Source organism: Gavialis gangeticus, unplaced genomic scaffold (assembly GCF_001723915.1).
Source record: "Gavialis gangeticus isolate Ggan-Ray unplaced genomic scaffold, GavGan_comp1, whole genome shotgun sequence".
Classification (NCBI taxonomy): domain Eukaryota; kingdom Metazoa; phylum Chordata; order Crocodylia; family Gavialidae; genus Gavialis; species Gavialis gangeticus.
Window position 1 is genome coordinate 8,047,404 of NW_017729024.1, and position 25,127 is coordinate 8,072,530.

The window sequence follows — 25,127 nt, forward strand, 5'->3', positions numbered from 1 at the left end:
AATAATTGTATTTTCCTTCAGTTTACTATATGCATTTGATGCTGTAAGGATTTGAACTGCAGGTAGTCAGTTTCTCCAGTCTGTATTTCTGTGGTTTGTTTTTTTTTTTGTTTAGGAAATGGACTTAAGATATATGATCTGGCAGAGAATTTAGAAGAAAATACAGTTCCTCAAAATACTCATTTAGCAATAAAAACATTGAGAGTACTAGTATACTTATTCAGGTTCTTAATTTAGTATAGTCAGGTTTTTAATTTAGACGTTTGTTAGAAAATGGTGTATGATGTGTTTCTTTACTAGAGGATTTATTGTTTTTACTAATGAATTCTCAAACTGCGTTGAGGTGGAAATTGGAACTGAATTAATGTATAAAAACACCATTTTAAAATTGTTCTACTTGTATCTAGCCTAATAGTTCTCAATGTTTACGGGCTTAAGACACCTTTTCATAACCTTTGTGAAATGAGTGGCATCCAATTTCAAAAACTAATCTATAGCTAACAGTGCTTACCTCCTTGCAGAGGCCTCTAGTAATGGGATGGGGGATCCTCCAGGCAGGGACACTCCTGAGCCTACACGTATCTGCTTAGTTTACCTCCTTTCCTCCAAAACTTCACTTTTCTCCTGACGCCTCAGGGCACCCTTCAAAAGATTTGGTAGCACCCTAGTTGAGAATCGCTGATATAGCTTATTTGAAACAGTTGTTATAAAGTGCTTTAAAAACTGATACATTGAAGTGTTATGGGCAGTTGACAAATTGAACTTATTGTTTTTGGTCACCACATCCTTCAGCTTGTCAGAAATAGACTGACATCTAGTTTGTATTCATAGATGGCTTGTTTGCTATTCCCTTCTTTCTCACTGCTTTAACTCTTAATCAGTTCACTTGAACAAAGCAGAGATTTAGTTGACAAGGGTGAAGTTAAGTGGATGCTATCTCGGCAACTGCCGAATTAGCAGGTTGTAAAACAGGTTGGTGTTTCAGTAGTTATTTCCCTTAGGTCAGTGGTAAGCCTATTTTAAAACTTCAGCAGCAACTCTGTGCTGTAAGAATAACTTAATTTTAAATTATTTTACTAATTATAGTAATCTTAGTCTTCATAGATGGTAATTCTGTTTCAGTTTTTAAATAGGGATTTTTTTAAAGTTTTTAAAAATAGGTAGGGATTTCTATCCGTCTGTCTTCAGGCCTTGATTTGGGACTGAAATGAAAGTGATAATGCAATATTCTGTGTCCACTGAAAGATTTAATTAATAGCTTCACTAATTCTGATCAGCTTCTTCAGAATTTGATGGTATGGACCACCAAAATGTAGAATATAGAACAGACAGTGTCAGCAGAAGACTCGAAAGATAGATTAAATTTTCCCCGTTGGGTTTGCTCCCAGAGGGTTGGCATCAGCAGTTTGTTTGTCTCCCAGCTCTTCATATATGGATCCCACAAAGCTCCTCTTTTTCAGTATCTAAATGAAGCCTTTGGGAGAGCTGCTAAGATAGCAAGGCCTGAAGTATGAGCAGTATGCATCTGGCACTCGCATCTGCTCTTCTGAAAACGTCACCTCCATCCTGGTGGCAATCTCAGGAAAGCTTTAAGAACAGTGAACTGGAACTTTTAATATGGATAAGATGTAACTTGTAATGAAAGGAAACCCATTCTGATATTTGTCTGTGCTATTCACATTAATTCTATTTTGGAATGTTATTTTTTTTGTAGATATTTCTATTAAGTAATTTAGTGCCTGACCCATGCATTCTTTTTAAGCCTGTTGACTAGTATACTGAAAAGTGTACATACACTAGCAGATGCAACATCATGCATGTCTGCAGCCATCTACTTTAATTGGTTTGGGGGATAGATTCCTGTTACTTCTATCTAAAACTACACCTAAAAATGTCTCACTGAGTGTACTGCTTCTGACTTTTTAAAATATCTGGCTGGGAAAGCACTTCTTAAAAATTGATCAAAAGTTCACGCAACTTCAAAGTTGTTACATAATGAACATAACTTAAAAAACTAGTACTCTCAATGTTTTTATTGCTAAATGAGTATTTTGAGGAACTGTATTTTCTTCTAAATTCTCTGCCAGATCATATATGTTAAGTCCATTTCCTAAACAAAAAAAAAAACAAACCACAGAAATACAGACTGGAGAAACTGACTACCTGCAGTTCAAATCCTTACAGCATCAAATGCATATAGTAAACTGAAGGAAAATACAATTATTTCAATTACAGTAAAATGTATTATAAAAGCATTAGACTGAAAATGTTCAGATAAATAACATTTTAAATTGTGTTTCTCTAGTTTTGTAGATTCTTAGGATTAATTTTTTGTAGGTTCAGTAAGGACTCCATAATTTGTCTATTTTCTTTTTCTAAGAACTGTGAAACAACGGTAGATTAAGTCAGATACATAACTCAGGGTTTTGTATCTGCTAAATGAACCACCTGCTTGATAATTTCTACTCAATGTGCAGATTTCCTTCAGTATGACAAGGATGCTTTTTCTGAGTTGAATTGGCTGAGTGGTGTGCATATATAGTCTCACCTTGCATGCCCAGTCATGAACAGAGCTCATCAGCAACTTGAGACCAGCACTAGCAATAAAAACATGAATGGTAATTACTTTTTTTCCTGTATGTTTTAAGGGAGAAGAATGCTTCTTATGGCATTTGTATAAATACCATAGTCATGAGAGTTGATCAGCAGTAACGTAACTAGGGCAGGGCAAAAGGGAACGCCAGCCCCAGGATGCTGACTTAGAGCAAGCGCCAGGGTGGGCCTCTCCCCACCCCAGCTGTCTCTCCATGGCGCACACAGCCCTTCCTGGTGGAAGGAGTAGGCTGGAATGATGTCTGTTCCCCCTGGGACTCTTTGCTGTGAGAGAGTCAACCCTGGGGTGGGACAGGCAGGGGGCGAACAGCAGCAGCCCAGCCCATACAGTTAAAGTAGCAGCTGCTGCTCAAGAGAAGAGAGCCCAGGCAGGCAAGACTCCTCTCTCTCCCCCTCCTCCGCAGCCCCCTCCTCTTACCCACCTGTGCTGTGCAATGATCAGTATAGTCCCTCACCCACCTGCCCACCCCAGGCACTGAAACAGCTGCTTGTGTTTTACTCTGTTGACCAGTTTCTATACACAAGATAAAATGGATCAATTCAATGAGGATTCCACAAAGGAGCACTTTTTTTAAAGTATTTTTTCCATTACTCTTCATGTAGCAGTTTTTCTTCAGCAGATACAAAACCTTGAATTAGGAGTCTGGCTTGGTTCTTGGACCTTCAGATGTGCAAAGTCTAAAGCAGGGGTGGCTGACCTGCCATAAACATGTGCCACAGGTGGCATAGGCAGCCTGTGTGTATAGCACACAGCAGATCTGTGAGGGGGCAGGCACCACAACAGCAGATATTTCAGGGAGCTGAAAGCAGAGCAGCAGATCAGGCAGGAAAAGACCATCAGTGGCACTCACGGAAGGTGTAAGGCATAATTTGTGGTATGCCTGTCAAAAAGGTTGCACCTCCTCCCCTCATCTAAAGAGTTATTATAGTGGAATCCAACAGCAAAATAAGTTTAGCTTCAGAATATAGATCTCGCTGTTTTTTTAGTACTGTGCCATGGTGTTACTTTTGTAGAGCAGCACGTTGGAGCATGTATCACGTAACTGTGCTATTCTATTGATCACTTGTAATTGATACTTTCTAATCTCCAGTAGAATACAGTACGTTCTGTTCTGTGCACAAAATACTAGTCGAGTGTGTTTGAACAAGGAGAGCAAGTTTTATCACATTTAAGTTCTATCGAAAGTGATGTACCAGTAACCGCACAAGTCACCTGATCTATGTTAGATAAAAGTATTTGTTTGAGAGGCTTTTAATGCCTAGAAGAGTTAATGTGTTTTGATTTTAAATATTACAATCAATTTATAGCACTACATTCTCCTCTCCCTATCTTTCTGTCTGCTTTATTCTCACTCTTTTTTGAAACCTAGTTCTATGTACATTTTCAGTAAGACAGGAATTCACTCAGGAAAGAGTAGTACTGCAGGTTCTGCAGGTGTTTTATTCTGAGGTTAATCAATATCAGGTTCTTTGACCTTATTCAGTAAGGCAGGGGTGTCAAAAGCCAGTCAGACCCACAGATCCGCCCCACATGCTGGACCCTGCACATGTCCTGGAGCGGCCTGAATGGACAGGGTGTGCGATGCACTCCTGCTGCAGCTGCTCCCGAGCCATGCTGCATGTAGCCACTGCTTCGGGGCCATGCTGCACATGGTGACTGCTCTGGGGCCAGACTGCTGGCTCTGCCGTGGAGCTGACGGGTGCTTGAGCAGGCACTGCATGCAGCATGGTCATGGAATGGCTGGAGCAGGCACTATGTGCAGCACATGGGAGGGCCATCCAAGTGGCACCCTGCATGCTTCCTGTGGGTCAACTCCAGGACCCGCAGGCAGCACAGGAAGCTGGATCCAGGCCACAGACATATCTTTGACACCCCTGCTATAGGGCATTTTGGAATGTGCGTAACTTGCAGCATATTATTAGGCTGACCAAAGTTAACTGGATTACTCTGCTGCTTAACATTTTTTGCTGAATTTGGGGTGTTTACTGGAAATGTAGCGTGGTTTGTTTATAAAGTTATATATTTATTTTTTTTAGCTTGTCAAAATTCCCAAAGCTGATCTCCCAAATGAAGTGCATAACTTTAACTTCTACTTGTCAAATGTTGGCAAAGATAATCCTCAGGGAAGCTTTGACTGTGTCCAGCAAACGGTCACAAGGTAAGCAATATTTAAATTTGTGCAGAAAGAAAGTGCTGGGGAGCTTGTGTGGTCTAGAACATAAACTTAATAAAACAAGTACACTGTTCCTTTCAAACTACAGTAAAAATGCAAGCTTTAGAATATCATGGTTTCTTCAAGTGCATAATAACCCAAGTTTACCTATAGCTCTTTCATTTTGTTTCCAAAAACTAACCTTTAAGCAGTTTGCAACTTTCATGCCTCATTAGTGCTATATTAAAAATTAGATAGGGCTGGGTTTCATTACTGTCCAGGCTAGGATCAGATCCATGTTACAGTCAGGTAGAACTTGGTCATAGAGGGTGCAGACAGAAGAGCAGCTCCCTGTTCTAGCTCGCAGTGCTTTGCAGGAAGTGTTACGAGTTGCAAGGATCCCCCGGAGCAAACAAGTTCAGTGTTTGTTTCAGGGGGAAGGGAATCTAGCTATTGACTGCCAGCCTGCAGCTGGTTTCCCCTAGCAATGACTCCCCTGCCTGCCAGGCTGCAAAGTTTTCAGAATGGGAGGGGGAAAGGGAGCAGCGGGAGCTCATTCTAGGGATTCAGCAGCCATCACTGGAGGGTGGGGTAGGTGTATTGCAGCCACCCCACCTCTTGAGGGGGAGGCCCAACTCACCTGCCCAACCCTCCAATGGGGGATGAAAAACCTCCAGATTGAACTCCCTCCACTCCCTTTCCCCCCTCCCATTCTGAAAATGACAGGCTGGCAAGCAGGCAAACAAGTTACAGAAGACACTGTTTTGAAATGTCTTCATCTGACCCCTCATGCAGTGTGGGGTCAGGTTTTCACCCAATTGGCCACTTTTTAAGCTGTCTGCAGCCGGGCACTTGTGTTTAATCACAGCTATAGACTGCTTTCTGTAGCCAGATCAGGCGAAGATTGTCACTGCTGTCTGCACTGAGAGCTCAGCATGCTGTCTTGGTTGGCCTGGCCATAATGCCTAGGACTTTTCAAAAAATGACACTAGTTAGAAATCTTGTCTACTGTTGCATAACTGTCCTGTTCAAGAGCCCCAGTGCAAAATAGCAATGCCATGACATGGTTAAGTTGGATTTGTAACGAGAGTGTGTGCATTTTTACCCACACAAACTAGCTAATACCATATTGGCGCACAACGTTATTGTTAATGAGCCTTGGAACTTGGCTTTTTAGGTATTATAGGTTATTCTGAAACACTGGCTTCCAGCTAATTTATTATGACGATAACCTGATCTTAAAGCTATCCAGCGATGGAGATCCTCAGTGTTAGTTAGCTGTTTTAATAACTCCCCCTATAGACATAGTTAGGCACTTAAGGTTGTCCAAGACACAAGAAGGTATCCTAACTGACTAGAGGTATGAGCGATCCTCTCCCTTCTCCCCCCACTTTCCTGCTTGGACCTGTTAAACCACATCAGTTCTATGTGAAGACATTCTTATTCAGCACTAAAGTGGCTTTAATTTAACTAAACTTACTTTGCTTTTGAAAGCAAGCTCAATTGAATTAAAACCACTTACTGTTTTAAATTAAGTATCCTCTTAAAGCACAGATTGATTGTGCTTTAATTTGCTGTAAAGTTAATTGGTAAGAATGCTCAGGACCGCTAATGTACAGATGCACTTCAGTACATGCTGAGTCCCAACGTACTGTGTTCTGACTTCGCCATGTACACAAGACCATAACAGATGTCATTTTAATCTGTTGATAGGCAATCAACTTAAGCTGCACAATTTACCTAGCAGTCTCATTTCTCTTCCTATGTCTTATGTTCCACCTCTTAAGTTTCAGGAAGTAGCCAGTGTTATTTTGGAAAAGATAGTATGTCCTGTATAGTTAAGGCATAATTAGAATGTTTGAGTCTCAAGGAACTAATTTATATAATCTGAACATGAGGGACTAAAATGCCAGCAAGTAAAGTCTTAGCAAAAATACTGAGCCCAACTGAAGCATGGAGGCAGTCTTCAAGGATTAGTCAATGTGACACGATCTTGATTTTCAGGTGATGGGATAGAACGGATATTACGTTTCCTGCTCCTCCTCCCCCCCACTTCATAGTGCATTTTGGGAGGCTAACATGCTAAAGAACATAAATTAATCAACCTTATACTAAAATGCCGCAGTGGAAATGTTTCTATGCTCCCAGTAGTATAGCTGGCAGGCTTCAGAAAAGCTAAAAATAAACTGGTAATTTAAGAAGAAATGTGCTGAATGCTCCTTACCCTTTTTATTTGGAACATTCAGGAGAGAATTGTGGGGTTACTTTTCAGTAAAGTTGCAGGTCAGCTGAACTCCCAGTCCATCTGCAGGTCAGCAGCATAAATTACTAGTTGAAACTACTTTAAATTATGGTAATTCTTTGAACAGTGTCCTTGACCAGTATGGACAGGCACTTTTGTATAAGGACTGATCAGAAATGGTCAGACTGGGAAGGGAGAAAAATATAGTGAAGTTCTGTGGAGAAATTCCCTCTCTTTTTTGTTGTTGTTGTTGTTGTTATTAAAAATGTCTCTAGAGCTCTTTGTGCAAATAAGCACTAGTAGGTAGCCCATGTGTCATTAATTCATATGTGCAGTATTCATTGATCTCTGACAGTGACAGAGATGCTGTGAACTTCAAAATTCAGACTGCATCTGCCCTTGTTCTTCATGGCTTTTCTATCACAACTTTTTTTGTCCCTGGTTGCTACATGCAATATCCAGACAAACAGATAGGTCAGCTGAACATAGATTCTTCAGTTTGCTGCAAACATGCAAAATAGGCATGGTGAAAAAGAGATGTTTTCATAACCAACCATTTAGAAAAGTTGGCATATGAATACTAGGTAAAAGTCATATCTGAGAATTCAGTTGAATTAACCCTTTTAAAAAGCAGAAGAAAGATAGTTAGAACTGCATGAATTACATAGGCAACTTTTTCCCATTTCTGCTCAACTCATAGAGTGATCCTTTTAAATGGTCCCTAAGGCACATGTGTAGTCTATGCACAGTTTTGGTACCATTATAACTAATTACTTTAGGGGTGTAGTCTTTCCTGAAATAGTTATAAAAGCACAAATCTGATACCCATATAAATTTGCCCTATTCTGGTCTACCAGTATTACTGTTCCCATAATGAGGAAGAGGGTTGTACCACTTTTAAATGTAACAATATAGTTTACCTGATACAGGTTTTATGTGTATCCCTGAAAGCCATTCATTTGAAACAATATTTAGATATTTGCTAGTTGTTTGTGTTGTAACCTAAGCAATTGAGAAATGCACCCTTTTGCTAGCAGTATTTAGGCCCTAAATATTATGAATTTGACTAAGTTTCAGTGAAAGCTTAAATTTGAAATAGTATTTTAATCTCTTGAAGTGTTTTCTTTCACTACTTTAATAGTTCTGGAGCTTCGCAACTCAATTGCCTGGGATTTATTCAAGATAAAATTACAGTGTGTGCAACAAATGACTCCTATCAGATGACAAGAGAACGCATGACCCAGGCAGAAGAGGAATCACGTAATCGAAGTACAAAGGTCATAAAACCTGGTGGTCCATTTGTAGGTATGGTTGTCTTTGCCATTTTAATCTAACAGATGTTTGGAAGTTTGCAACTTTGACAAGTATGACATTCATAATGGTTAGCATATTTTTGCCTTGCAGAAGAGGATCTGAATCTTTGGTTAGCACATCTTTGCCACCTGTTCGCAGTCTCATATTATTCTCCCTGCTCTTCCTTGCCCTTAGCATCCCTCATCTTTATTCACTGGTCCAGGGAATTATTAGCATGGTTACAATGGGCACATGTACACGAGACACTTACTGTGCAGTAGCCTAATAACACTGCACAGTAGTGTGCAGGTCGAAAACTATGGTAATAAGCTACTGTGTGGTGTTATTAAGCTACTGCTCAGTAACCATTACAGAAGAACCGTGCAGTGGTGCTACTGTGTTGTAAAAGTAGTTACTGCGCGTTCAGTTAGCACTTCATTAAAGAAGTACTTAACTAAATGCACAGTAACTAAAATGCATTAATGAATGTGTAGAGGTGCCCAATGAGTACTAAATTTAATGACATAGCAGGTTCAGTGATTCTTCTTTTTCATGAAAATGCTGACGGGTTCATAGAATTAGTACCTTCCTGAATATTTGTGGTGTTTTATGTTTAGACTGAAATGGCTGCAGACTCCATAGGACAATGGTGCATGGAAGTGATTTTCAATCTTGTCTACCATCTTTCATAATATTAGTCCAGTCAGCTGTAGGGACCCGCCACAGTAACAGGATCTCAGGCTGTGAATTTTACTGTAAATGGAGATGCAGAATTATTTTCACACCAGTAGACCAGGGCTGGCAAGCAGCCTAACTAGACAGACTTGCAAGGGTCTGTTCCTGCTGCCAGACTCTATCCAGAAGTGACCTTTGGAAAGGAAGGGCAGGTTGCCCATGCTAGCATGAACATTCCAGTCCTGTTATACTGCAGTACATTACTTTAGATATTCTTGCCTATTATAGGGTATCTTAAGTAGGTATCTACATCACTTTATGAAATACAAAGTTAAAACTATGCTGGCTTGGGATTATAATGTCCAGAAAAGTTAATATTATGACTACGTGTCTGGTCCTCCTGCACATTCCATGTTTTTTTCCACCTGTATCCAGGGTGGGCAGTTATTTGGGCTGGAGGGAGTTTTGGTGAGCTGTTGCAGAGGGTTGGTGGTGGGTGGACCCAGACTACAACAGCTCACCAAAACTCCCTAAGTGGCCCTCCAGCTCAAATATGCCACCCCTGCTGTAGTCTGTCCTGAAAAAGCACAGTCTACTTATTTTTCTTATTGTTCCATTTAAAAAAAAATCTACTTAAAATGATGATCTTGTGAACCAACCACTAATTTGAGCTGCATAATTTTCACAAATTGCTCAAGCAGAAATTGGATAGAAAAACTGCTTTGGAGGGACACAGCTGTGGAGGGTTTTTTTTTGGGGGGGGGGGTTGAGTTTTTTTAAATAAGCCAAGATTCATAGCCAGTGTCCAGCCCTTTGTTAGGTGCCTTGGGTTGTACACCCTAATTGAACCTGAAACCAGGACAGGTTTAGTTCGTTTTAGGACAGAACAGGATTCTGGTACAGCTAATACTCCTATTACACAACAAATTTAAGTGTTGCAGCTGGGTTAGGATTTGACTGTGCTCTAACCAATTAAAAGGACTGCCTTGTGCATACTGTTATACTAAAACTGCAACCATTTATCTGATGAAAGTAATGATTATTTCTAAAACTAGAAGTTCAAGGACCAGTGAATTAGCTTAATTCTAGGAATGGTTAAAAATGGTTGTCTGTACTGCAAAATGAAAATATGTTTTTCCTACAGTCAAAATACCTCATTTTCCATAATAGATGGAGTCATTTTGTGCAAAGTTTTTATTCCAAAGAATGTTTTCCTAGTTTCAAAGCCTGTAACCTGTCTGAAAGAGAGAGGAGGCCAAAGCTTTGGGCTCTTAATACTGACGGGCTTTATATTTTCCTGACTTGCAAGGATTTAGGTTTGTAGGAATGTTAATCTAGGAAGCATCAACTTTTCTACATTGTAGAAACTGAAATGTTAAGTAAAAACCCGTTGCAGTGGACTGTCTTATAACTGTGTATTTTTAACTAACATTTACTGTCACTAACCCTTTTTCCACCAGAGCCAAAGCAATTGCTACTAATTAGTTAGTTTTATGTAAAGATTAAGTTTTTGGATGAAATAAGGTTCTGATCATGTTTATTTTATAAGCCTTGGAGTACCTTCATAAACCTTTCCATTTGCAAAAACACCTCATGAATTTACTGAAGAACCATCCTTTTGGTGTAAGGTCCAAATCCACAGAACTTTTTAAAATGCAGTTGTGTACTCAGGTAGGCAGTGTTATGCCTTGGATGGCATGTTGGAATTAAGAGGTGCTTTCTAGCACAATTATCTGCGTCAATTTCACATGAATTCTTCTAGTAAGAAACAAATCTTTCATTTTTGTGGAGCCAATGATATAGCTCTCTCTCACTTACTCAACACCAAGTATTTATTTGGATAGTTTTTGTTTCACATAGTGAATTTCAGACGTTTATACTTTGTGTTCCTTTTCATGTAATGATAGTGGCATATATGTAGACTTAGGTTCCATAGGCCTGAATGGAGAATAACATTAACCACAGGAAGGCCTTGGTTTCATAAATCGAAACTGTATTCCCATTTTAAAAGCCTCTCTAACATTAGCATACTTACAACTTTTCTAAGCCCATAAATTAAGAAAAATATTGAACGTGTCACTACATAAGCAAACCAGTACCTCTCACCTTCCTTAATATCATTTTGTTCCCAATTTCATATTCAGTTTCTTGGTGAGTTCTTAACTCTTCCCTATTTAGAATAAATAGTTCTTATATGTGTAAAATTATTCTTTGCATTTAACTTTAGAAGAGATGATGTTTATCCATCATGCTAGGACTATTTAAAATATGCTTGTGTGTGTGTTTAATCCTGCATTTAGGTAAAAGAGTACAGATTCGAAAAGCACCACAGAGTATTTTAGATGCCGCTCCTGAAAGGAAGAGGTCAACCCCCATGAACCCTGCAAATACAATACGAAAAACTCATGTAAACAACACTGTTTCTCAGCGACCGTATAGGGACAGGGTGATTCATTTACTGGCGCTGAAAACCTACAAGAAACCAGAGCTACTTGCTCGCTTACAAAGAGATGGTGTGAATCAAAAAGACAAGAACTCCCTTGCAGCTATACTTCAACAGGTAAGACTAACTAAATCAGATGCTCTTCCGGTTCTTTCTGTTCCTGCTGCTGTTTTTCTTAACATAATTCAGGAATGTTGCTGCCATATTTAAATTTTAAGTGAGTGCTCACTGCAGTTCAGAAGTGGGCACGTTTATTGATATTGCCTCTTTGATGCCATATTCTCTGAAGATGTATTTGTAATTATTAAAATTTAATTGCAAGTTTTAAGGAGTTTGTAGTAATCTGTAGGAGGAAAAAAATGAAAACTTCAGAAACCCTCTGACGCATTAAGGAATACTTGCGTAGATTTCTTGTAGCTGTCTTATTTTTCATGCTATGTTCTTTTCCTTTAGAAATTTCATGTTATTTCAAGATGTTCGTAATGGTTCACACTAATTCATAAAGGAATTTGTGTTTACTAACCCATTGTTCTGTATTGGGAAAGGGATTGGTTGGAATTGGCAATTTATACAGATTTGTATCTCATTATTTAAACAAGTTTAATACCCTATGAAGGAGGCTACGTACCAGCCTTAAGTCTGTTACCAGGTACTTACTTGACTTAACTGTCGTAGACCTGAGATGTTTTTCAGTGTCACAGGAAGTGAAAATACTGGTGTTCATTTTTACATTAGAGCAGTTTGCTCATTGCTCAATATGGATCTATATATTTGAGAAGAAAATGCTGTCCCTTTTGTAGATGGAAACATTGTTATAATGGGTGAAAATGCATAGTACAGAGTAATATTCCGCAGTGTGTACATATGCACACTGATCCTGAAAGTGATGAGGTAAACTGACTTTCTCTATTGCACTGTTCAGACACTGCTTGAGCTGTCATGGGTAGCTTGCAGTGTCAATCTCTTGAGTAAATTACAGTTCTCCTCTAAGACTGTTATTTATTCCTTGTTTAACTCTTATTGACAACCCCTTTATTCGTTGGTGCTGTCCATGAGCTGTAACTTCTTAGAATTATAATTCTTAGGAGAAAGTAGGGTCTTATCATACCTGGCCAAAATTATCCTTGAGTGTGTGTTGTAAAACTATAGGAGTACTCTTTGATTTTGGAGTCAAGGGTGTGAGTTCTCATTTCACATCCCATTAGAGATGTTCTGAGAAAATGTCTTCTAGTATTCCTCTGTGCCTGTTGCCTCCCAGCTGGCTTCCCGAGTTAGTGACACAAGCTTTATTTTACTCATCTGTCTATGCCTGAAAGGCTTTAATTAATCTTGTTATGGTTGAATCCATTCTTTATATCAGATTTGCATGAAATTCTGTAGCTTCTGACCCTACAGCTGTTAGTTCATTGTCTTTATTCTGTCTTTTATAAAAAACGGTTTTAAGCATTTTTATACTCATTTAATAGATGGACAGTAAAAGACTTAGTCCTGGTTTAAAAATCAATTTAAAGGGCTTTTTTGGGGGTTACTTTAGAGTTAAAAAAATGATGGAGTATGTTAGGCATTGTTGCTTTTATTAGTATTTTATGAACAATCTAAATCTTGTAAAAGAATAAACAGCATAAAGAAAGGAACTGGGGTGCAAAACAAAACAATGGCTTGATGTTAACCTGGATTAATGGAGAGAGGTATAGCTAATACACGTCAGTTTATGCCTACATTTTCAAACTGAAGATACTTGGCATATCTGTCTAAAAAAAATATATAGTTTGAATAGGGAGATTAAAATATTAATGGTCAGTCTTCACTTAACTGTACAGTTTAGAAGTAAGTACTAATTTCTGTACTTGTTAAGTTCAATACTTACTGCTTACTAATGTTGACATTAAAATCCTAAATGCTCAGGCCTGCACAAATGAGTAATCAGTGCAACAAGTACTCTCCACCCACTGTCTTCCTTGGCCATATATAGGCAAGGCAGGGACACACTTTGGCCATACATAGTCTCAACCTGTCACCTCTTGTGACGTGCAGTAAAAGTGCCTGGAGTACTGTTGCCCTTTAGAAGCCAGTGGGGATGGGTGCTGATTTGGTGCTATGTTTAATCTGTTTTAAATCTCAGTTTTAATTTTGAGTTCTGTAAGGTAATCCTTTTTATCAATAGTAATTAAAATATAACCTTGTTGAGAAAATATTACACTGAATAGTCCTGCACTTGCTCATAAAACTGTGAGTTTACATGTAGTTAGTGTGTGTGCATGTAAAAAAACCAAACAAACAAACAAAAAATACTCTTATTGTTTACTGAAAATGCTGCTTTAATCCTGTTTCAAACGCATCAACCATATTCCATGTGGCTTTGGTGGGGTTTTGGTATCTCCTTTTTTTTTTCTTCTTTTTTTTTTTTTAAATTGGTTCTAACACAGTACAATGACACACTTTTACAGGCACAGTGCAAACGTTCAAGTCTTAGTAATCGTATCACAAAGAACAAAATTACAGCTATAACAGGACAAAAGAACATATTTTAAGACAAAACATGAAACATTTGATCCGCTAATGCACTCTTACACTAAGATTTGTTCTTTTAGCACCCAATTCTGTCCAAGAGAGAATTTGAAAATTGCTAAAACTGCTTAAAGTATCATGTTGTGCTCATATGCATGTCAAAATGAAGCCCTCTTCAACATCTACCTAAGGGTAAACAGGCAAATGGCCAGTTTCTAAACTTTTGGAGGGGCAAGAATTTGGTGCAATATAGCAGGATCTAAAATGATTTGAAAAGAAGTTACTTAATTACCTCTTCGGCATAGTAGGCCTCAGTGAATGTGAGCTTTTGCCAGCTGCTTGCTTGCTTGTTTGTGCAAATATGATGTATTGCATTTTGGGAAAGGAGGAAGTTTATTAGAATCTATCTTAAAGCAGAGCATGTATAAGTTTGAGGCATTTGCTAATTTGGAATTATAAACACAGTGTGTTTTTGTTTTGTTTTTCTAGGAATTTGTGGCTCTGTCTTTGCATACACAAAGCTTTAACATAAGATAACATCCCGTGTTAGTTGCACTAACATATGAACATCCTGTGTTGGTTGCACTAGTGCTAAATTTTTCCTTTAAAAGTCTAGCTGGCAGTGTCCTTGGCTACAGTTGTTATGCCTGTCCTCAGTAAACTGACTCTGGGGTTTTTTTGGGTGCATCTCAAAAAAAACAAATAAAAACAAAACAGTAACAAAAATACCGCTAATCTTACATCTATACTGTTTCTCTACCATTAAAGGGAAAATTCAGTATGAGGTCTAAACTTTCTACCTGGACCTGTCTAATGGAATGCTGCAACTTCATGTAGGCAATGTGCATGTACTGAATTGCACAACCCAGTCACTTGGAAAACAAGATGAGCCACCTACTTTTGCAGTCATTTCTCTAGATAAATAAAGTTGCATTTGCTGGCAATACAGTTTTAGTTAATAATATTCCTAGAGCTATATTCACTTTCCTCTGTTGATTGGTGCTCAAATATTCTTGATGATTAATGATTACTCATTAATGATTTGGATGATGGGTTTCAGTGTATATGCTTAGTAAATTTGTAGATGATGCCAAGTTGGGTGGAGTTGCAAACACTCTGGAGGGCAAGGCTAGGATCCAGAATGGCTTAAATAAACTGGAAAACCAGTCCACAATCAATCAGATGAGATTCAGCAGAGAAGAGTGCATGATCCTGCACTTGGGACAGAATAGAAGCCTAGGGAATGTCTGGCTGGGCTGCAGTACTTCAGAGAAGGACCTGGGGGTTACAGTAGACTTCAATATGAGCCAATAGTATGATCTTGCTACAAAAATAAATAAGTAAATAAAATAAAGCCAACACCATACCTGTCTGTATTAACAGGAGTGTCACATGCAAATCAAGGGAAGTGATTCTTCCACTCTGTTCAGCAGCAGTGAGGCCTCGCCTGAAGTACTGTGTCCATGTCTGGGCCCCATACTTAAAGAATAATGTGGACAGATTAGAAGGAGCCCAGTGCAGAGCAACAAAAATGATTAGGGAAGCAAGATTTATGAGGAAAGGATAGAAGAACCAGGATTAATTTATTCTGGAGAAGAGAAGACTGCGGGGGGATTTGATAAATCTTCAAATACCTAAAGGGCAATTAGAGAGAGGATAGAGGTGGGCTTTTTTCTGTGACTGAGGAACAGGATTAAGAGCCGTGGCCATAGGTTGCAGGAGGGGAAATTTAGGTTAGAGATTAGGAGGAACTTTCTGTCATGAGGGTGGTCAAGCATTGGAACAGGCTACCAAGAGAAATTTTAGAATTTCCATCCCTGAAAAGTTTCAAGAGCAGGTTGGACACATAATTGTCTGGGATGGCTAAGTCAGGTTGATCCTGCCTTGAGCAGGGGCCTGGACTAGGTGACCAGCCCTACTTTCTTATGGTTCTAGGTCAGAAGAGTGTTTCCTCCTGTTTCAGTAGAAATGTATACAAAATGCTTTCGAATACCTAAAATTAAATTCTGAAGTTGTTTGTGAGCACACAAATATGTATAGGCCTGACTTCAAGATGCATTGACTTGTAATTCCTCTGGAACATGAGGTCATTCTTAAAATGTATAAATGTGTGCAGCCAAGATTATAAGAAATCATGTAAACCAAAAATTTTAAACTGTATCTTATATAGGAACGGTATATTGCATGTCATAGAAATATGCATGGTAGTACCTGAAGGAAATACATTTTGCGAAGATGTCTATGAATATTTAAAATTTCTGCATCCAAGATGATCAGCTTTAAGTGTTGAATATTGGTGTTTAAGTGGAAGGCCTGACTGACCTCAAAATCAAAAGCTAATAAGTAAATAGGAATACACTTTCTGATATTATACTTCCAACCTATCCTATTCTTTCAAGCTGTCTTTTCTGCCCTAGTATTGTAGCTTACCAAAAGCTTTAATACTTGTATTTTTTTTAATATATATAGGTAGCCAACTTGAATCCCAAGGACAACTCTTACACTCTGAAGGATTATGTATTTAAAGAGATTCAGAAAGACTGGCCTGGATACAATGAAATAGATAAACAGTCATTGGAATTAATACTTTCTAGGTAAGTGCAGTCTGTTTTTCCTTTAAAGGTAGCAGTAAAAAGATACTTTGTCTGGGAAGTAACAGGCACTTTTTATTTCTTCCCAAATAATGAAAGATCTGTTAGTCTTTTCTTGATTTGCCTTGTAACCTGGAATGTGGGTAATCTTTACAGAAAACTAAATTCATCTCAGAATGCCACCAGCACCAGTCATTTGGAATCTCCTCTAAGTTCTGTTAAAGATGCTGCATCAGCTTCTCCTTCCCAGGTATTTAATTTGTAACTTTCTACCTTATATATATGGTGCAATAAGATTAGATACTTAACAATTTGTTATTGGTGTGAAAGCTTTCATAATGTAATATGAGTCACCAATACCATTTTAATGTGTGGAACAGATGAAGCAACTATTTTTATATATGTGTGTGGTGACAGACTATGATGTTAAACAAATAGTTGCACCATGAAAGCCTGTGGGACTGATACACAGTGCTTTTTAAATTTATAGTCAAGTAACTGAAGAGCTCCTAAAGTTGGTATTTGTATTCTTCATAAAAAGTAGCCCTGGGTTTGGTGATTCAATCAGGGTGGTGGTAAACAAAACTCTAGAGAGACCACTTGCCAAAGATTTTGCAAAGGTACCCATGTTCTCCAGCTGTACCCATCACTAATGTCTTCATGCTTTAAAAGTCAAGCTAGAAAGTAATAGCATATTGGCAAACGTTTGTGATTTTAAGCTTAAAGCTAACTACTTAGGTATCCATTATTGTTATACAATTACCACATACTTTCTGGTTGATAAATCCTTAGTAGGTCTTTTGACAGTCTGAAATAATTTTATCTTGGTATGTCTTCATATTTCAAATCAGGGCAGTATAGTCCTCCCTGTTTTGAGCTGTGTGGGTTAACTTTCTCTGTATTGTATGACTGTTTTTATATCTGGTATTTCTGTAGTGCAGGCAGTCTTGCACTGCTTTTGTTTTAGCCATTACCTTATGTGCAGTATACAGAAAGGCCTGGTTTACTGTAGTTTAGGACATCGGTGTTCTGTTACTTGAAAACTATACACCTGTTTTTGCTCTATGTATCGCTGCATATTGGTTATGTTCATCATCCAGTGGCTAAAGGATGGAACTGAACTGGGGCACTTCAAGTTTTAGATTTGGCCTAGCTACAGACTTGCAAGACCTTTTGAGAAATCATTGATCTCCCTTTTGTCTCATTTTCCCTTCAATGAAATCAGAATAAAAACCCATTTTTTATTTAAAAAATAGTACTTGAAGATTTTCAGATATAAACCACTACAAAGAGCATCACTATGATATTTGAAATCAGTAAAACTCTATTACAGCAAAAGCAAACTTGTTAAAAGTTAGTGGTGGGAACTTGTAGTTGCTGCTTTGGAACAGCTGAAACAAGTGCTGAATACCTTGTTCTAGGACCGTTAACACATTTATGATAGGAGAAATCAGTGCATGACTGTTTCTTGTCAACCTTAGTTACGCTTCCCAGAAGAACAGTGAATGATATAAACTGCCTGGTTCCCTCTTTCTCTCACTTCACCATACACAGAATCTGGAAGTAGTTCAGCTGTGTAGTACAGAGCTGTGCCTGGTACTTTTGGTCAGAGGCACTGCCTTGTACTGGAATATAAGCAGTATATGCTTGTTAAGCAAGCTGGAATGAATTGGATAATGCTTCAAAGAAACTCCAATATCATCTGGAAATTACTTAAAACCCGAGCTAGCTATAGCAGAAACCAGATATTTCTTGTCCCCTCCTGTCTCCCTAATGCTTTAGACCAGTGATTCTGGTACCACCAGTTCATGTGAAGGGTGCTGAGAGGAGATAAGCAGATAAGCATAAGCTCAGGCTTGTCCCTACCTGGATGATTCCGCATCCCCACTGCCCAGCCCCTCTGCAAGGAGATAAGCACTGTAACATATAAATCAGTTTTTGAATGTGGGTGCCACCCAGTTCACAAAAGTTATGGAGAATGCCTCAAGTCCAAAAAGGTTGAGAATCACTGCTTTAGAACATTCTTAAAAACATTGTGTCCCAGGTGGCTTGTAACTACTTGAATAAGTATTGTATTTGAGCAAATGTATTTACTTAACATGTACTTTCTGCATTAGGTTTCTACAAAGTACTGACTAAACTGTTTTGTTACAGCCTGATTCTATGGGAACTATTGGGCATCTATACATGTGCTCTAGAGTGGGGAGAGAAGGGGTGCTTTAATTAGAGTGGCTCCGGGAGCCGTTCTAATTAAAGTGCTCGCAGTGTCATGTGCATTCAGTGTCCTGTGCTTCAACATGGTGGCCAGGTTGCTTTAACTAAAACTTATTCACCAAGCTTTAAAGTGCCCCTGCCACCATTTTGAAACACGGGGATGCTTGAATGCATGTGACACTGAGGCTAATTAGCATGCTGCAGCAGTCTCAATTAATTTAACAGAGCTCCGTCACATGTATAGGTGCCCATTATGTTATTCCAAGGTCTTGGCCATAGATTAGAAGGGGATCTCAGGATAAAATAAATGTAAAACTATCTAGCACTTTTTTTGAGCTTGACACAAAGCACATGCTAAGCTGTAAGGATCTTTCTTATCTAAAACAGACCAGCAACATAAGTCGTATTGTTTTAATAATCAGCCGATTTGAGATTGCAGGCACTGTACTGTAGAGGTGAACTAAACTGAAACTAACACACTTTCTTTTACGGCAGAAACGGCTTTTGGATTCCGATTTTATTGATCCTTTAATGCCTAAAAAACCAAGGATATCTCACCTTACCAACAGAGTTCAACCCACCTTAAATGGTCACTTGACTGCTTCCAATGAGAAACCTGCTGCAGCTCCACCACCACCACCTCCCCCTGCAGCTGCTGCCACCCCAGCCCCTCCGCCACTTCCTTCAACTCACCTTCATGTTTCAAATCCTCCTCAGACTGTAAACTCTAACTCCAATTCCCCTAGCACTCCTGAAGGCCGGGGCACTCAAGACCTGCCTGTTGACAGTTTTAGTCAGAATGGCAGCAGCATCTATGAGGACCAGCAAGAAAAATATACCTCTAGGACTCCTTTGGAAATGCCAGCATCCACTGCAGTTCAGTTGGAGTGCCCAAAGTCCACAGATGAGAAACATTCAGTGTCACACAAAAAATCCAAAAAGAAGTCAAAAAAACATAAGGAGAAGGACCAAATCAAAAAACATGACACTGTGTGTGTGGAAGAAAAGGAGAAAGACCTTAAGAAAGAAGAAATTGCCAAGCTGAAAAACTCTTCTGCTTTGGATTCAAGTGAAGGTATTAAAGCACTGCTTTTTAAATTACTGGATGATCCAACTTCTATCCACTGCCTCTTCTACTACTGTAAAATAGGGATAGCATTTCCTGTCTGTCTTTACATAGTGCCTTTTGCCTGAACCAAAATGCAGATTAGTGCTTCTGTTTTTCTTTTACATTCTTAGGGAAGAATGACGTGCATTCAAATAGTATACTTAATATTTTGCTGTATTGGAATTCCAAACTATGAATGTTCTATAGGCTTATTTTTGGTAAGATTTCAGCCTTTTTTTTATTACAGGAGCAATTTGGATTTGAGTTCTAAATAAGTCATTGAACAGTGGTTGTCTGGAAGGGACCATTGACTAGTGCAAACACGAATCAATAATGGAATTATTTTTTAGGCTTTTTGTTGTGTTTTGAAATAAGGAGTTCATGTATTGTCTTAAATATTGACTGTATTCAAATCAGAACTTGTGTACCAGAACTATTTTATTGCAAGATTTAGAGGATTACTGTGATTTATTTTATGAAAATATTCCTAAAGAGAGAATTTGTTCAACATGGTTCTTGACTTTTTATAGGTTTATCTATAGCTTTAGTCATTGGTAGTGACTGAGAGATTTACCCCGTGAAAACTTAAATTTTACAAATTAGCAAGTAAAAGTATGCACACTAAAAAAGCGAGGGATCATGTTGCATAATATGCCAACTGCAGTTTCACTGAAGCCCTGCAAAGTACAGGAGAAGGTAGAATTTGTAACTAACATCAGTAATTCTACAATGATTTTCACAGTGGTATGGGCTAGGGAATCTCATCCCAGTCAGAAATCAGATTCAGCCCTCAATTACCCTAAAACCGTTGTTTCAGAAAACAGAAAATTGTATGGATCGCGTAAGCTTTTGAAGGCACCTGTGCTTCTGTAGAATGCTGACTACATTACAATTGTGTCTTCCCAGTTCATGTAAATCCTTCTTATCGCTGTCCTTGTGGAATGGAGTTTATCTCTGAAAATCTTTTGTGCTCAATTCATGTTTGTGTTGGCATCAAGGATGCTCTTTGTCTAGCAGGCAGCCAGTTGTGGAATTCTACAGGCCTGGAAAAATTCAATATTGTACCCTAGACTGGTACTTATTTTGGTGTAGCACCCAAAATAGCTGGGTCGTATTGAAACATGGTGACATGGTGTTCAGTGTTTTCATTTACAATAATCTTTTTAAAACTTGAATTTTACTCACAGCACTGGAAAAGGTTTGTTTGGATAACATCTTTCATGTCCCTTACTAAACTGAGTATTTAGTTGCTCATATATTTTCTGTAGAAAGTGGTACAAAAATGCCACTTAATTTTACACCAGATGACTTTATTGTGTAATCCCTTTAATTCAGGTACTGTATGAACCATTATGTGATCACTTTTCTTATCTGAATCAAATATTTTTTGGAAGTGATATTTTGAAATGATTAGAGCCTTGGCAGGAACATTTGTTTTTAATCAGTACATAAGGAAGTAATAGGATGGTTATGTAGGATGGTATTTGAAACTTACTGACAAAGCCCCAAGTGAAATATTAGTTTTACTAGCAGGCTTTTGAACCTCATTCTCCCTTTTCATCTGTGTGAGTATATATACTTTGAGGAAGAATTTATTGAAATACTTATATTCATAGGCTTTTCCTAAAATCAAATTCCTAGAATAAATATTCCTCATCTATATCTCTTGCAAACAGATGGGCTAGAAACCGTATGTACCTTACTTTCATAACTTCATCATGGAGGGCAGCTTATTTACTTGCTTTTTGCACTTGTAAAATCCAGTGTTGCTGTGTTAATTGTAAAGGAGCATTCTCCTGAGGATTATTGAAGACTGAATATCAAAGAGACTAGCATAAAATGATAGAGATTCCCAAACAAGAGAAAAGTGGTGAAATTAAATCAAGCTTTGCATACCCATAATTGTGGGAAAAGCCTTCAGCAAGAAGAGCACTTTAGCTTTCCACCCCATTGTCATGTATTATGGTCCCATGAAAGCTGGATGTCGATATAAAACTATCTCCTATTGTGTAGCTACATCTGCCACTGCATATCTTGAATTGCTGTGCAGATGCCACAACTTGTCTTGAAATAAAAGAAGGTTGACCTTGGGTTAAGATTGAATTACTTCATTGTACAGCTTCTGCAGCCGCTAGCTCAATTTTTAAACTTCTGGTATCGGTTGTTGTGGAATTGGTCATATGGCCCCTATTGTAAATGTTAAATTGTGCATCTTATTCATGATTACCAATTGAGACAAGAGAATGGAAATTTGGAGTAGGAGCATTCCAGACTCTTCAGATCTGTATCTTTGGGTGTAGTGGCATTCTGTGATAAAGATGTCAAACTTTTATTTACCATAGGAGTTAAAGAGACCTGCACTGCCTCCACAGATCCTTCATCAAAAAGTGAACTACCAGACTACTCTATGTAAGTAAAATTATATCAAAAGTTATTATAATTCATACTATGCACAGAGGCTATTCAGAAAGCTCCTGTGAAAGTTCTTGCCAAACTACAAAATGTAACTTTTTAAAAGACCCCATCACTGCTGCTCATTCTAAATTTGGACCAGGTACTTTATGTGAACACATGTATATTGAACTTCTCTGAGCTTGTCCCTTCAGTTCTAGTGATGAAGCTGCCTTTACATATCTGAAAAATTTTCTTTCAGAAGCACTCAGACAGAAACTTGTTTTGCTTAAGTCCTCTCTGCCTGCTCACAAGAACAAAATAGATAAAGGAGGTAGACATGGAAGTTTTTTAGTAGCTGGGCAATCTAACAGGCAAGCTGAATACAGAAATATTGAAATCACTCAGAGCATTATTTTCTTCTATTTGGTACCGTTTTTATAGAATAGCTGATACCTTAGTCACAGTAGAGAGAATTTACTCTCTAAAATTATTGAATTTAAGATCTCTTAATTTAAAAAATGCATATACTTCAAAATTTTATATTGGCCTTGATATTAGATGGTATAATGTTTAAGACCTATACTTACTAAAATCTATTAAAAATAAATATGTCTTGGCTCAATGATTCTTCAAATTTTAAATGATGTACAGAATCAGAGTATAAGCCTTTACTTGGTGTCAGGTAAAGCTTGATTAAATGTTGTAATTTTAGATGCCTAATATAATTCCATTTTCTGTCTTCACAATGGAATGAGTGCTGTTTTTTAATTTTTTGCAAATACAAGTACTTTTGATTTATGTTGAACAGAAACACTTCTGCCTTAGTGACTTCCGGGTTTTAGTTAGTAAGAAAAGAGAAAATACTTTATTTGTATTCGTTCATTTGAAGTTGAAAAAGCAGAGAAGTGACATGTTCCTCTCCCAATCCATGAAGAAAAGCCATGTGAGAGAGGATGAGATCTACTAATTCTAAATGTATAGATTGTCAAAGGTATTTAGGTTCTAAATGTATAGATTGTCAAAGGTATTCAGGTGCCTGAATTTGGAGGTAGGTGCCAAATGAGTGCAGGTTGGAGGCCTAACTCATTGAATTTCCCATTTATTTCAACTTACATAAATATTCAGATAGAATTTTATTTTACCAGCTAAATATACCTTGAATGTGCTAGAAACAAAGAGTTAAGACCATAAACATTTATTTTACAATTAAAAGTGATTTAATAAAAGAAATGGTAACTCTCAACTGAATTGAAGGTTGTTTCTGGTTTGGCCCAGATTTTCAACAGCGTTTAGGAGCCTAGCAGTAGAAGTAGGCACCTAATGGGATCTTTCGCAAGTGCCTAATTAGATTAGAAGCCTTCCTTCTATTGAAGTCAGTGAGAACTTAAATGAGTGAAGTTCTTTGTCTGCACTAGCATTTGCCAGATGAATTTCTAAGCAGAGCATTGAGAACACTGAAAAGAAAAAAATGTTTTCATTTAGACTCTTTCCTGTCATTTGCTCCAGACATTAGCCCCCTCCCTTAATTTAACTCTACTACATATGAAACTATTAACTACTTAACCCTGCTTAAAATTGAATACTGACTGACTTTCCTATAAGTGATGTTACCTTCTACTTGTGACCTCTAACCTGCACAAATGGAATGGTCAAAGAAGAATAGCATTATACACGCTTGAGTTCCCTTGGGGTTAGAAGAGCACACTGCTGTTTCACTAGATCTGAGCTTGCCTTGGAAAGTGATCAGAGGGTTTATGCATTTCATGTTTGGGTGCTTTGTGCTATAAGGCAGTTCATATCTCTGACTTGGGTCCAAGGAAGGACATGGTCCTGCATCCATCCTGGCAATGCTGCTGCCTGATCTTTCTCCTGGTATGAGGCCTAGACTTTCATTCCTTCCTCCCTTCTTCCCCTCCCCCCCACCCTCCCCCAGATAAAGAATTATTTGAGGCACCTTAACAGTGCAGCAACATTTGAAGTAAAAATTTAATCAGGTCAGTTTTTATTTGTCCCAATTCTAATATTTCAGAAGTAGTAGGCTTAATTCAGAATAAGATCTCTGCTGTTACTTCCGATATACCCATACAGTCTTGTATTCCAATGAAGACCATAATGCTGTGAAGGACACCATAGGTGACACATAGGCGGAGTACGGGGGGGGGACTTGCCCCCCATGAGATTGGCTGCTGCCAGCTTCTGTGGGCAGTCGCCGCTTGCATCTGCAGGCGGTCCCCGCTTGCCATCCCCGCCACCAACACCACTGGCAGTGCCTGCAAGCGCTCACCAATGCTGGCAGCTGTGGGCAATCCCCACTTGCCACCATGGTGTACACCCAGTCTCGGGAGGCACCAGTCGTTCATGAAGGACACTGCAATTTCCCTGACAGGTTCTGGTGTAGGGCAGGGCTTAAGATGTCACATACTGGATGATGATCATATGACTACATTAAATATAGTTTTAACACTGCTCCAAATATGTAATGAAACTATAAAACTTAAAAAATATTTGCTCTCTAGGTTAGTTCAAGTTTGAACCTTTCAACCCTTTTGACTCTCTTAAGACTCTCTTCCTAACTAGTTGTAGTAATAGATAACATACATGCATGAGGACAAACTTGTTACAGTACAGCTTAATAAAGTAGCTTTTGTTAATGTGTGCTGCGTATACATTAGCACGGATCACGGTAATCTCTTTATCTGTGAGATACGTGCCTAACTACAGTTGCATCGCTTCTGTCTTTTTGGAATATTCCAGGGCTGCCTGGCACCAAAACACTACTAATTGTGGTTAAACCACAGAAACACTTCTGTTTTTATGATCACTTCTTATTTAAAGAAACTCCTGATTTTATGCAAGGAGACTAAAACCAATGCCCTCGCTTTTTTTTTTTTTT

At 38.4% G+C, this 25,127-nt stretch overlaps 1 protein-coding gene across 1 annotated transcript in view; it reads left to right on the forward strand.

The window, feature by feature from the left end:
- The window catches only part of ELL2 (elongation factor for RNA polymerase II 2), a gene marked incomplete at its 5' end in the record, with an annotated part of 69,446 nt that overhangs the window by 36,372 nt on the left and 7,947 nt on the right, over positions 1-25,127 (forward strand). The window contains 7 exons of the mRNA XM_019518177.1: positions 4,651-4,772; positions 8,150-8,313; positions 11,277-11,536; positions 16,397-16,521; positions 16,675-16,768; positions 19,228-19,807; positions 22,183-22,249. Of these exons, the coding sequence (XP_019373722.1) occupies positions 4,651-4,772; positions 8,150-8,313; positions 11,277-11,536; positions 16,397-16,521; positions 16,675-16,768; positions 19,228-19,807; positions 22,183-22,249 (1,412 nt within the window). The remainder of the gene's footprint in view (positions 1-4,650; positions 4,773-8,149; positions 8,314-11,276; positions 11,537-16,396; positions 16,522-16,674; positions 16,769-19,227; positions 19,808-22,182; positions 22,250-25,127) is intronic.